The sequence below is a fragment of the Penicillium diatomitis genome (assembly GCF_028827545.1).
Source record: "Penicillium diatomitis strain IBT 30728 chromosome Unknown utg000004l_segment0_segment0, whole genome shotgun sequence".
NCBI lineage: Eukaryota > Fungi > Ascomycota > Eurotiomycetes > Eurotiales > Aspergillaceae > Penicillium > Penicillium diatomitis.
Genome location: NW_026623176.1, coordinates 3,855,931 through 3,867,760, shown reverse-complemented (window position 1 = coordinate 3,867,760; position 11,830 = coordinate 3,855,931). Strand labels below are relative to the sequence as shown.

The window sequence follows — 11,830 nt, the reverse complement described above, 5'->3', positions numbered from 1 at the left end:
ACCAGTGGACCACAGTCCTGCGGTACCCGCAGGGCAAATGCTCATCCGCCGAGCAGGCGCCTACTTTAACCGGCCCAGGCGACCTACTAAGCAATTGTGAGCGGGCTGAGGTCGAGGGGCCGCCCTCACGTCAGGTCAGGCGGGACCCAAAGAGCTGAGTCAGCTCGACCTGTCACATGACCAAGTAAATCCCGTGACCTCGTAGAGAGATGAGGTCGTCTTAACAGGGGCAGTAAGAGGGCAAGCGGGATGGGCGACGAGGTCTTCATGATGAAAATTGTCGGTAGGGCTGATCTAGTCAATCTTGAAGTATGTAATTTTTTGAAACTCATCAAACTAGCAGTCATTTAGTCTTAACGTCTTCGCCGAAGGATTGTTGCAACTGCCGTCTCGTCTCGTGCTTGGAGTTGGTCCATCAACTCATGAATGGCGTGTGCCTGGTCGCGGGCGGGCGATCGTCTTGCAATCTGCATAGAGGAGCGTAATTGCTTTGCACTGTACAATGAGCATCTCGACTTTTCCACCTAGGACCTAGGAAGTGCAGTGTTTGGAGACACAATTACCGTGAATATGAGCGGATGAAAGTCCTGAGCACCGAATGGACTGCTAGTCATGATAGACACACAGTCCTCATTTTTGGAAATGCCCGCAAGCGCCCACGAGAGTTGGTCAATTGGTCGACTGGAGACAGATGTATCTAGGAGGGCGGAGAAATTGATCAGAGGTTGAATGTTGGAGTTGGAGAGATGAAAAGAGATCGAGGGGGAGAGAGAGCGATTGTTAACTTGGCAGTAATATAATGAGTATACTTAGTGAGTGACGAACTTAATCAGTTTCTTACTTAAGTGCCGTATGTCTTGCCTGCAAGCAAAGTAAAGTCACCCGACCGAACAGACTCAACCCGCCTACTTGCTGGTAATCCTACTGATTCTAGGTAACTAGGTAACTAACAATCCTGGGCTACACGACTGCGATGATTCAGAATGACTCCGAGTCCCCTACAGCCGTCGCAACATGACCGGACTAGGATCACCGCAGCGCGCGTAACTCCTTTCTCTCTCTTGTATTTTTTGCATCTGCGTCGAACTTGTCAACTTATCGAGGGCCGGGGGGGGATAAGGTGGCAGTGCCCGTTGGAAGTTACCACCTGCCAGCTAGAACCAACAGTATTTACTGTTGGGTGGATCAGATATCTATAGTTTACCTTAGTGTTCACCGTTCAACTCCTCCAGTACCTACCGTAGTCCCTGTAGGAGCCACTGAGCCAGAGTGTGTTGGAGTTCAACTTGGTGTTGAATAATCTTACTACACTAACTGCAGTAGTCATAGTCTCGTGGTCTAGGCCCACCGAGTCAGAGTACCACGTACCTAGCCAGAGGCCCCACCACCTGCAGCATTTCTCCCTGTACAAAGGGTACATCGAGGTACACCCGACACCTCGACACCGCGCAGGTCCGTCTTGGGCCAGTCATCCTCGACCGTTTGCCCTTTCGCTAGTGGAACACTTCCTGATCCCGGGGTCTCCACCCTCCTGCAGGCTCTCACTGCTCCTCCTGTCTGGGGCGTGACTCCTACCAAATAAGAAAGCCGAGCGCATCCAGGGTATTGGGGACATTCCGAAATGAACTGCCGATCCAGCCTGGCGGTATGATGGGATTATTTATTTTTTTGGGGGGTTCCTCCTTCTGATGAGGGGGTGGGCGCATAACTGTAAAGTGTAATAATTTGCTCAAAGGGCTTTCTTTCGTTATTTTTTCTTTCCTTCTTTTCGCTTTTTTTTGTCGTTGTTGTTCTTGACGTCTTTATGCAAGAGCCTTATTATTTTCGCAGTTTATCTATTTTCCGTCTGCTTTGTCGTTGCTGGGCTACTTGTTGTCCTCCCCCCCCCCCGTTGTCCTGGCCTGCGGTGCTCGAGTCCTTCACACATTCAATCACTGCATGACTCGAGATTGCAGTTCAGCGTTGTCAATTCCCCCAATGTCCCGCGCCTCATCTTGGCCCTGACCCATGGACCATGGATCATGCACCTTGTGATTGCCTCACCGTTTTCTTCGACTGGAGCAAATAGTAAATACCCCGTCGTCTTCAGAGATCTTCCTCCACCAGAGGGCCAGCGCAAGTGGGGCGCCAGCCGGAGAAAGAAAGTGGAACGGATCCCGTACCCGTCCGTCTTCGATCAGGATGCAACCCGACGCCAGGACTTGACTTTGCCCCGGGGGGGGATGGACGGGGGACAGCGGTTGGACCCGTTGGAGTGATGTGAGTGTACAGTACTGCGTTAAAGTTAGTTGGAAATGCTAGTAGGAAATGGTAGGTTGTGCCAATCTGGGAGAAGCACTATCGATGCAGAAGTGGCCATCAAGCAACATACTATTAGGACTGATCGCAGAATAATCAAAATCTACTTCATTACTGATCCATCGAGTCATGTTTATGGCTGAAGTATAAATGTACATATAAATATAAATGCAAAACTCGAATTGACATGTCTTCCAGTAGTCATAGTGAGCTCTCTTATCAACCAACCCACCACAGCACAGAAACGGATCGGCTCTGTGTTTCCGACTTTGACCTGCGATCTAACGGTTCCACGACAGTCGAACTACAGACAATTCCATGAAACGAACACAGAATGGACTCGGACCCGAGTGACAGAGACCATCAATATTCGAGGCGAATTGTGGATCCCGTCGCCGTCGAGTCTTCACGATGCACAAAGGCAAAAAAAGGATGAATTTTCACTCCTAGCCTTGACAATGGGCCGGGGTGGTTGATTAGTTAGGAACTTAGGAGTCGGACTAGGATGGTGTAGGAACAAGGGTTGGTGGTGGATCGGGGATACTGAGGATAGCGCGGTGGGAAAGCACAAAAGGGCCATGTGGGTGGCACAGTGTAGTCAGCGGACCGGGTACGCTAATCTACGAACACGCTACTGCATCAGTCGACAGTTCTACACTCTTTGACTCTGGAGAGCGAGAGGGACTTTCTCGCCCGAGAGGTTGCGTGGTGTATGGGTTCCTTGCCAGATGAGACAAACGGGATTGACGCAACGTCGCGCACATCACGGGTAGAATGGAGCGATCATCCATGATGATCCCGAGACCGGGAAGAGAGGCCGTCCTGCTGCGCAGAGGTACGGATGAAGCTTCAAGTATCTCACTCCTAGTGCTCCTGAAGGACTCGGGTCCTATGCAGGTGGCATAATCCCTACCAGTGAGTCAGTGACTAGTCAGTGGTCACTACTAATCTGGCGAGAACGAGAATATGACGTGACCATTCGGCGTTTCCTCTGATGAGCGTCTTGTGTGTGAGAAAGAGAGAGAGAGAGAGAGAGGGGTTCAGGACGAAAAAGTTTCACGGGGTGACGGGCTCACCATAAAGGACCCCCCACCTGGCCACACAAGTGTGATACTGACCTACCGTAAAGAGATGCATCGCCGTGATGCAGAAGATCAATGGAGCCACTAATTCATGCAGCAGAGGGCCAAGGAATGATGTCGAGGACAGGGGGGGGGGCCAAAGTAAGTACTCTGGGCAGGATAGTTGACTAGGTACTCACGAGTCACTCTACAGCCCGATGAAAAGCAGAGCTGGTAACGTGTGGTGGTCTGAGGGTTGGGGTTACATGGACGGATCGACTCCTCCCAGGGAACCACGGTTGAAGGAAGGGTAGATCCGCCGAGGGCGCTTTGGGGGAGGCGCGCGGGACCATGACTGGTTGGACCGGCACGGAGAGGAAACAGTCCTGACACTGGAAATTGTCCCCTTGTACAGTAGTGCGCCCTTTGCGCAGGAAGCGCATTCTCTTGGGGGTTAAGTCGAATAACGACTACGGTGCAGTCTCAGACGAGTCTACCCGATCTGCCTTGGTCAAATTGTGCGTCACACATCACACAGGTCTCCCGAAACTGGGATCTGGATCAGAGAGGGCCTGAGAGTCCGACGCAAGAGAGGCTCGAGAGCCCGAGACCCTTTGGGGAGAAGAGCCAGCTGATAAGCGATGCATAACCGCCCAACCCGCGCGGCGCCACTGTCCGCGTCACGCCCCACCGGCGCGGCGCGACTTGAGAGAGAAAATGGACCAAAAAGAAAAAGGGGAGCCTGGCGGGAAAGAATGGCCGCACAGCCGGACAGAGCAGATCTGCAGAGTATTCAGTATAGTAAAATACTGTACACTGTAGTGGACGTTCGCAGACTTTACAAGTGTATAGTAGTAGTGCGACAATCGAACCAGTTGCAACGATGGACTCTCCCGGGAGTCGAGGACGGCTAGTAGGAGCCTGTGACAATCGCTAGCGCAACCATCGCGGATTGTTCCACCTTGCTGGAAAGATTGGTCACAGTCCTGAGGTGTGAGCCTGCGAGGAACGGAGGATGAATGCCTTTACCCCGGCATTAACCGTCCTCGCCTTTTTGTCCTTTTCCCGTGACCTGATCCTGGAATAGACCGATCCTGAACAGAGAGAAAATGACCTCTTTGTTGGAAGTCACTGGATCAGTCAGCTCGCCGGGCAGAGCCAGAGCCATCCACGGCTGTGCTCGACACATGCTTGCCCCTGTCACTGATGATTGATCGTCGCTGGTGTCGCGGAACGGAATTATTTGACGGTCGAGGTCCTCCACGGATCATCCAGTCGGGAAGAGGGTAAAACGATCGAAGAACAGCAGAAAGGGTCGATGAACAGGACACATGTGTGCACTGTGGACTTCTCTATGAACATCCAGGTCGGAAAGGAAAACTGGCACGGCTCACTTTCACGAGGTAGTCGCACTGTAGTAGTCTCTCTCCGAGCCCCCCCAGAGGGCATGCATTCGCTGGTCCCACGGTGGTACCTGGAGTGACCGAGGGTACATTCAGTCCTCCAGAGAGCGCATGTCTCAGACCCGCGCGAGTTCCAGACGGGCGCGCTTCATTCATCCGATTGGCGGCCGCGGTGACGCCAGCCGTGCCGATCGCGCGCTAACTGGACGCGCCCTTTTCTCGGTTGATTCTGTGGGTGCGGCCGAAGGAGGTCCAGTCCATTTCCTGGTCTCGACGAAGTGGAGGAGGAGGAGGAGGAGGAGGAGGAGGTGGTGGTGGTGGTGGCAGGTGCGTCAATTATGCGGAAGATGCGCCTTAACGCGACGAGTGTTTCCGAGCGGGGGGGGAGGAGAAAAAGGAAGAGCGGCTGCAAAGTGCAAACGAGGTGATTTCATGAGATTCCGAGTTCGGTAATTTGGTGATTTCTCGTTCCTTCTGACCAGTACTTAAATTGTCATGCCGACACTTTGACTCGGAGTAGCGTTTGGAGTAAAGACGCTTGAAAGTGAGGACTGGATTGGAGGAAGAGTGTCACCGCGGGAGCTGATGATTGTCGTGATGATAGAATTTTAAACAAACCATATTTCGATCTCACAGTCGCTGAAGGGAAAGGCAACCGTCCACGTTGGGTAAGTCTCTCGAGGTACAATCGACAACTTGAAGCTTGTCAGAAGCTCGATTGAGGGGAGCTTCCTTCGTCCAGACTCCTTACCAACGGGTCATTGACTTGTACACAACACCGCGCTGTGACCTTCCTCCACTACTCAGGTGAGGTAGTCAAGAGGACTCACTCACTAGTAGCATGATCTCCAATCGATATCATTGCATACCACCCGACAAAAGATCGACTCTGTAACGGATTGCGACCTGCATCTCGCTGCCCTGGTCCCTTGACCAGCCCAAAATACCGTCGGTGACAAAACCATCCACCGTCGAGCCACTGAGAGGGATACACAGAGTCATAGACCCATCGGTATCTAGTACTGTATCGAGAATTCTTCTGGTAGAAACTTCAAAGTATCATGATTACAAAGAGGCTTTCCACAGTCCCGCCCATCCTGCAGGTCCGATTGATGGCCAGTTGGCCAGCGATCAAGTCTTGTGCAGCGAGGAAAAGAAGACCACTCGAAGACTCCAAGCGAGTATACTTAGTTTTGATCGCTGCCTCGGGACCGCAAGGAGTCAGCGTAAACCGTTTGGCCTCTGGACTCTTCAAGGACCTGAACCGCTCCGCATCTCGATCTTCTCGAAGCGGATGATGATCTCCTGGTCACTACTGCCCACTTATTGAGCGCGAGTTTCCATCGTCTCTCACACACACTCTCTCTCACACACGCACACATTCTCTCTCTCTCTCTCTCTCTCCCCTCTCCCTCTCCCCTTCTCCTTCTCTTTCTCTCTACTGTGCCCTCTCGCCCCCCTACTCTCTTCTCTGTCCGTCTCTTCCTTTTCCTCAATCCCACCATTCTTCTTCTTTTCCAATTCTTCTACCTTTTGCCTCTCACGAACCCACTAATTTCTTTCGGGTCCTTTCTCATACCTGCCTGCACCCACCCACCCTTTCGACCTAGTCCTACACAATTCCTTGCAGAAATTCAATTTACCGTTTTTGTTTTTCTCTTGGGGAGTGCGCTGCGTTCGAGAGTATTCAGCTCTGTTCGAGTCATCCTCGTCTGCGTCACCTGCGTCCTCTTGCATCACCTGCATCAAGTTCCGTCACCTCGACGCTTCTTCTCTGGCTAGGTCAAGTCCTCATCTTGTCGGGGTAAATCGCCCTGCTGTGCTCATTCTTTATCCTCCATCCATTGTCCAAGTCGGGCTCGGTCTACTTCTTTCAGTTCCTCCGGAGAAGAGATCTGTGACCATCGAGGTTCAGAGCCCAAAGACACCCCCTCTCTGCGCTTATCATCTTATCATTGTCGTGACCCGATCACTTCCAATCCGGTCCACTCTGTCGATTCCGTTGCAGGCGCTGTTTGCTGCATCAGGCAGCGCTTCCCGTCTTGCCAGCGATTCCTCAACGGGCCCCACCTTCAGGCGAGGTTACCGCGATCCCTCCATCTCCAAACGAAGCTGCTCCCTCCATCAGCAGCACATCTGGGCTACTCCCTCCCCACGAGACTTGTCTGGTTTGCACTGTGTGACACCACTCTTCGTGGTTCCTCAGCGCTCGCCTTGATTCACATCACGGATCGCCAAACTTGAATTCGTGTGGTTGTTGTGTGGTGTACGCCCACGGACTCTGAACATCGACTACGGCGCGGCGCTCCCCTTCCGCAGCGCGCTTTCGCCCTCTCCCACTTCTACCCGCCTCGGCAACTTTCCGCGAGTCTCGACTCTCGCGTCGCTCAGGCATCCTCCCTCCCCGAAATTTCCCCATCTGCGGCTGAGACTCTGGACTGGGGCTGCGCCTGCCACCTGGGACTGTGAGTAGTCGGGACCACCCCTGCAGGACCATCCCCCTCCTCCTCCGTCCCGCATGATTAGAGAAAACGGACTGGCCAGACAAGGTCCGTGATCAAGAATCTTTCTTGATAATTCTTTTGGTCGGAGACCTTATTTGTCCGCTCTGGTACTCTCAGATCGTCGACTCTGACCCCCACGTGTGTGTTGTCGTCGTCTATGAGAAGCGGCAATCCTTGGTGGGTTCCCACTTTGTCCATCTGCCTCTCGTGGTTTGGGTCGGCACTTTCTTGTCGTTGCACTCTCGGTGCCGTCAAAGACCGTGTCCGGAAGTGAATGTGCAGCGGGAAGCTCACCATTTGCCGGGTTCAAGATTGCTGGTCCCCAGTATTGTTTCAGAGTCTCCCGTGGGGGGAAGATACCCGCCGACACACCACGTTATTCTGCGACCCCGACCGAAGTGATGACCGCCATCGCGACCGGTCTCGTAATGAGTAACCATGACGCTGGATCAAACTCGCGACCGGATCACAGCCCATCACGTTTCACGGCTGTCAATGGCAGGGATCCGGCGCCATCGGCGGGGTCCGTGGGCCCAAATACCCTACCGTCCATGTCCATGAACCAGCCCGATCGCATGTCCACGCCGACCGTCGCATCCTCCAGCGAGCACGCGGAGCTATCGCGCGACGGGCCAGGTCTGCGGCACGAGATGTCCGGTGCTCCTTCGCAACGGACTTCACCATCCGGATCGAACAAGCACAAGCGTAAACGATCAGGGTCCGGCGACCAGGAAGCTCGACCGCCCGTGGAGCTGAGCTATCATTCTCATTCTTCCTCCCATCCTCACGCTCATCCTCACTCTCATCCTCATCCTGAATCTTCTCAACATCCCCATCAACAGCCTCACCATCACCTACACCACTACCATCACCAACACAATCAGCAAGAGCCACAGCAGCAGCAGCAGCCAACGCCGCACGTGAATCGAGGAACTCCTACCCACGCCGATGAGGTGTCTCCCCTCCATACCAATGGAAACGGCAACGGACCAGGATCAGTCTCGTCGGACATGGACTCCGTCAATGCGGTCGCAGCATCCGGTCATCGATCGGATACCAACGAAACATCACAGCCTCCATCCACGGGGCCCTGGCCGGACTACGATTCCCATCTGATAACACAGGCCCAACGGGCCCAGCAAATGGATCCCTCAGATGCGCATTTGGCAGACGCCCTGCAACGCGACGTACAGGCCTCAGAGCCATCCCGCAACGGAGCCAATGATCGACCAGGTCCCCTTCCCTCGAGTGGCCAGTCCGCCTCGTCGCCGAGCTATCTGTCTGACCGTGGCACCAATTCGGGTCAGGTCGCACCCAAGCGAAAGCGCGTCTTCAGCAATCGCACCAAGACGGGGTGCATGACCTGTCGACGCCGCAAAAGAAATGTGATGAACAACATCCAGCGTGTGAGTGGAATTCCCCCTTCAGCCTCAGTTTTTTCGTTCATCTCATCACAAGTGATTTGAATCATATTTATATGGCACCAGTGCAATCTTATGTGGGCTCGTCTGCGCTGTTTGGGCAAAGCGGCCTTCCCACCGTGTTTTTCTGTAGAGACCGCGGAAGTCTTCCGGCCTCCTAGTTCAATAATCTGTGAGCCATCGCTTGTACTGACTTTTTCTCTTCCTGCAGGTAATAACTGCATTCGGGGTGGCTTCTTGTGTGAGGGTTACACCTCGCGAAGCACGTGGCAGAAGCCATCGACAACCAAGACACCAGTCCCTCTCCAATCAAAGGAGGGATATTCAGAGCTCGGTGGACAATACCTCCCCGGACCAAGCGGGCACACGGAGCGGCCAAATCCGGGCCTGCCGGACCATCTCGATTCTCGCAAGATGAGACCTTTGGTCGAAGATAATGACCGTGTGGCCCCACCGTATAGCAGCAGCCCATCCAACAATTCTCCCAACCCCGTCCCCACGCACGCAGTGCCAACTTCCTCATCGTCGTCTTCCTGGTCGAAGCGCGCTTGGTCAGGCCCCGGTCATCCCGCCTACCCTCCCCCAGAACATCTCCCCAAGCCCGACTATCGAGAGGTGGCACCCATTCATGAGCTGCACCCACGCGAATCCCACTCAAAGCCTGATTATCCCATGGTGCCCCCAATCCGCGAGTTCACACATGCTCCTCCACCACCTCCACCTTCATCTAAACAGAGCAGTATGCCCCTTTTCCACACCACCACCCCTGAACAGCCGCGTCCCATGCCGCCGGCGCCGGCGCCCGCGTCAGTACCCACATCCATGCCTCCATCATCAATGGAGTCCAGCAGCCCGCAAACTCAAGCGCGAATGGCTTTGAAAATTGAGCATCAATTGTCAGCGCGCGCGATGGCTTCGGAAGAAACGGAAAAGGACAAGATGATGCGAGGTGACTTGTACCGCCCGTTCGATCTTCAGCTGGTGGAGGAGCGAGACCGATGCAAGCGTGCACTTTGGCGATTCAACAATGCCTGCAATCCTCACTTTGGTTTGAGCTCCAAAGAACAAAACCGGCTTTTAAAGGAGATTCTGGTGCCTTCACCGAGTTCCGCGGCGAATTCGCCATCCAGTTCTGCGGCACCTTTTGCCATGGGGTCCATCGGCCAGGGTGCGGTCGTGGAGTCGCCGTTCAACTGCCACTATGGGTATAACATACAAATCGGAGAAGATGTAATGATCCACCAAAACTGTTCCTTCGTTGACGATTGCGGGATCAGCATCGGCGCACACAGTTGGATTGGTCCCAATGTGACATTATTGAGCTCGATGGCTCATTCGAGCATGCAAGAACGAAAGGGGTCTCAGAGTCGGTATCAGGGCCGGCCTGTGATCATCGATGAGGATTGTTATTTAGGCGCCGGTTGTATCATCTACCCAGGCGTCCATTTGAATCGAGGGGCGTACGTTGCACCGGGCGAGGTGGTCAAGACCGATATTGTGGCTTATGGTTTCCAAGGATATAAACCCAGTTATATGTGAATACCCCTTTTTCGTTGGTGATTGCCGTTGTTCTCTCTTTACTTCCGCTCTTACTGTCATACACGAAGTTTCATATTCTTTCTTCATCATATTCCCTCCATCGCCACATAGCTATGTACTTTATGATTCACTTTGACTGGCGCAACTAATCTGGTCACCTAAGAAGCCCTGTTCTTATCTCTCATCGTATTGAAATGAATCCGCGAAAGCGGAAAGTTATTATCTCGCGATGCGCACTCACTTCTGTCACTGTCTGGGTCCCTCTACATCGAAAGGACACGAGACGTCTGACTCCTAGACGACAAACGCTTGTGACTGATGTATAGATATAATCTCCGGCTCAGTCCAAGCACATACGACCATAGGGTGTGGAAAATAGGGCTTCCCGTCCGCTCAGCCGTACTCAAGCCACACGCCGGTCAGTTAGTAGTATGGTGGGTGACCACATGCGAATCCTGACTGTTGTATGTTTTTGAAGTTTTATCACTGTTGAATTTTTTGTTGGTTTGAATTTTTAATGTTGTGATAATGAGGAAGGGGGAGTTTACCAGGCTCATCTAGTGTTTACTTTTTCAGTACTCAGTATTGTGTGCAGGGCAAGGTGAGTGGGAGGGATCCAACTTTTCCATGATCATTAAGCTTGATTGTTCGGCAAACGAAGTTTCTCGCAGAAGCTAGCGTCACGAAGTCTAGACGAATTTTGATTTATGGCCTTTCATGCAACAATTCGGCAGAAAGGCATGATTGTCCAAGATGATGAAGAACCATCATGGAAGCGAAGACTCAACAAATTGCAACAACTGGTTCGAGCCACGATGATATAGGTACCACGGCGAGCCTGAATTCTCGCACTGTGAAATTGGTTGAAAGTACGTTAGAATAGGTAACCACTACCTAGATCTGTCACCGACTAAGCTGATCTTAGGTCATCTTACAGATGTCAATGCTGTAATAGCGTCTCTTTATGAAACTGCTTACTTAGACCACTACTCCTTTTCCTGCCGACTGTGGCTGGGGGTTGTGTCCTCTGGAGGTCGAGATTTTTCAGCTCTCCTACGCTGGGTATCTTGAATTTGCTTGACGAGCAGTTTCAATATGCAGATCAATTAACGAGGTTCCCCCTCAACCAACCAACGACAGAAGTCGGGCAAGGAAAACTCCTATATCGCCAGTTCCGCACCGGGCCGGCCCGCACAACTTACGCCGGACGAAAGATTAGACTTATTCTGGACATCACGACATGGGATAATACCGGAGAAGATCCATGATCTCGTCAAAGCAAAAGACAGGAGGATAAACGTAGTATCCGCCCATGCAGGGATACGAAGAAATTATGTCTCGCCGTCGAGCTTATATCGCATTACTACGCAACATCAACATCCAACAGAATTCTATATGGCAATTTCGCCGCAGCAGAGCTTCAAGTCTTCCTCAAGTGGAATGCGAATCCTTTCATCAACCTCATCTCGGAAGTTGAATTTGGAGGGCGATTCATGTGCTGCGTTTAAGCCCAGATGCACGCCGTAATACTCCCGCAGGTCGGGCCCCAAGAACTTTCATGAGAGAGTAGGCTGCTCCAGCGTCTTGGTAAAGCAAACACTAAA

General features: G+C 52.7%; 1 protein-coding gene across 1 annotated transcript; it reads left to right on the top strand.

The window, feature by feature from the left end:
• Window positions 1-7,667: 7,667 nt before the first annotated feature.
• Window positions 7,668-10,226, top strand: N7539_004465 (uncharacterized protein; the record flags this gene model as incomplete). Its single annotated transcript, XM_056934067.1, has 2 exons — window positions 7,668-8,672; window positions 8,754-10,226. 2 exons carry the CDS (start codon window positions 7,668-7,670, stop codon window positions 10,224-10,226), a joined length of 2,478 nt encoding a protein of 825 aa, XP_056791608.1.
• Window positions 10,227-11,830: the final 1,604 nt, after the last annotated feature.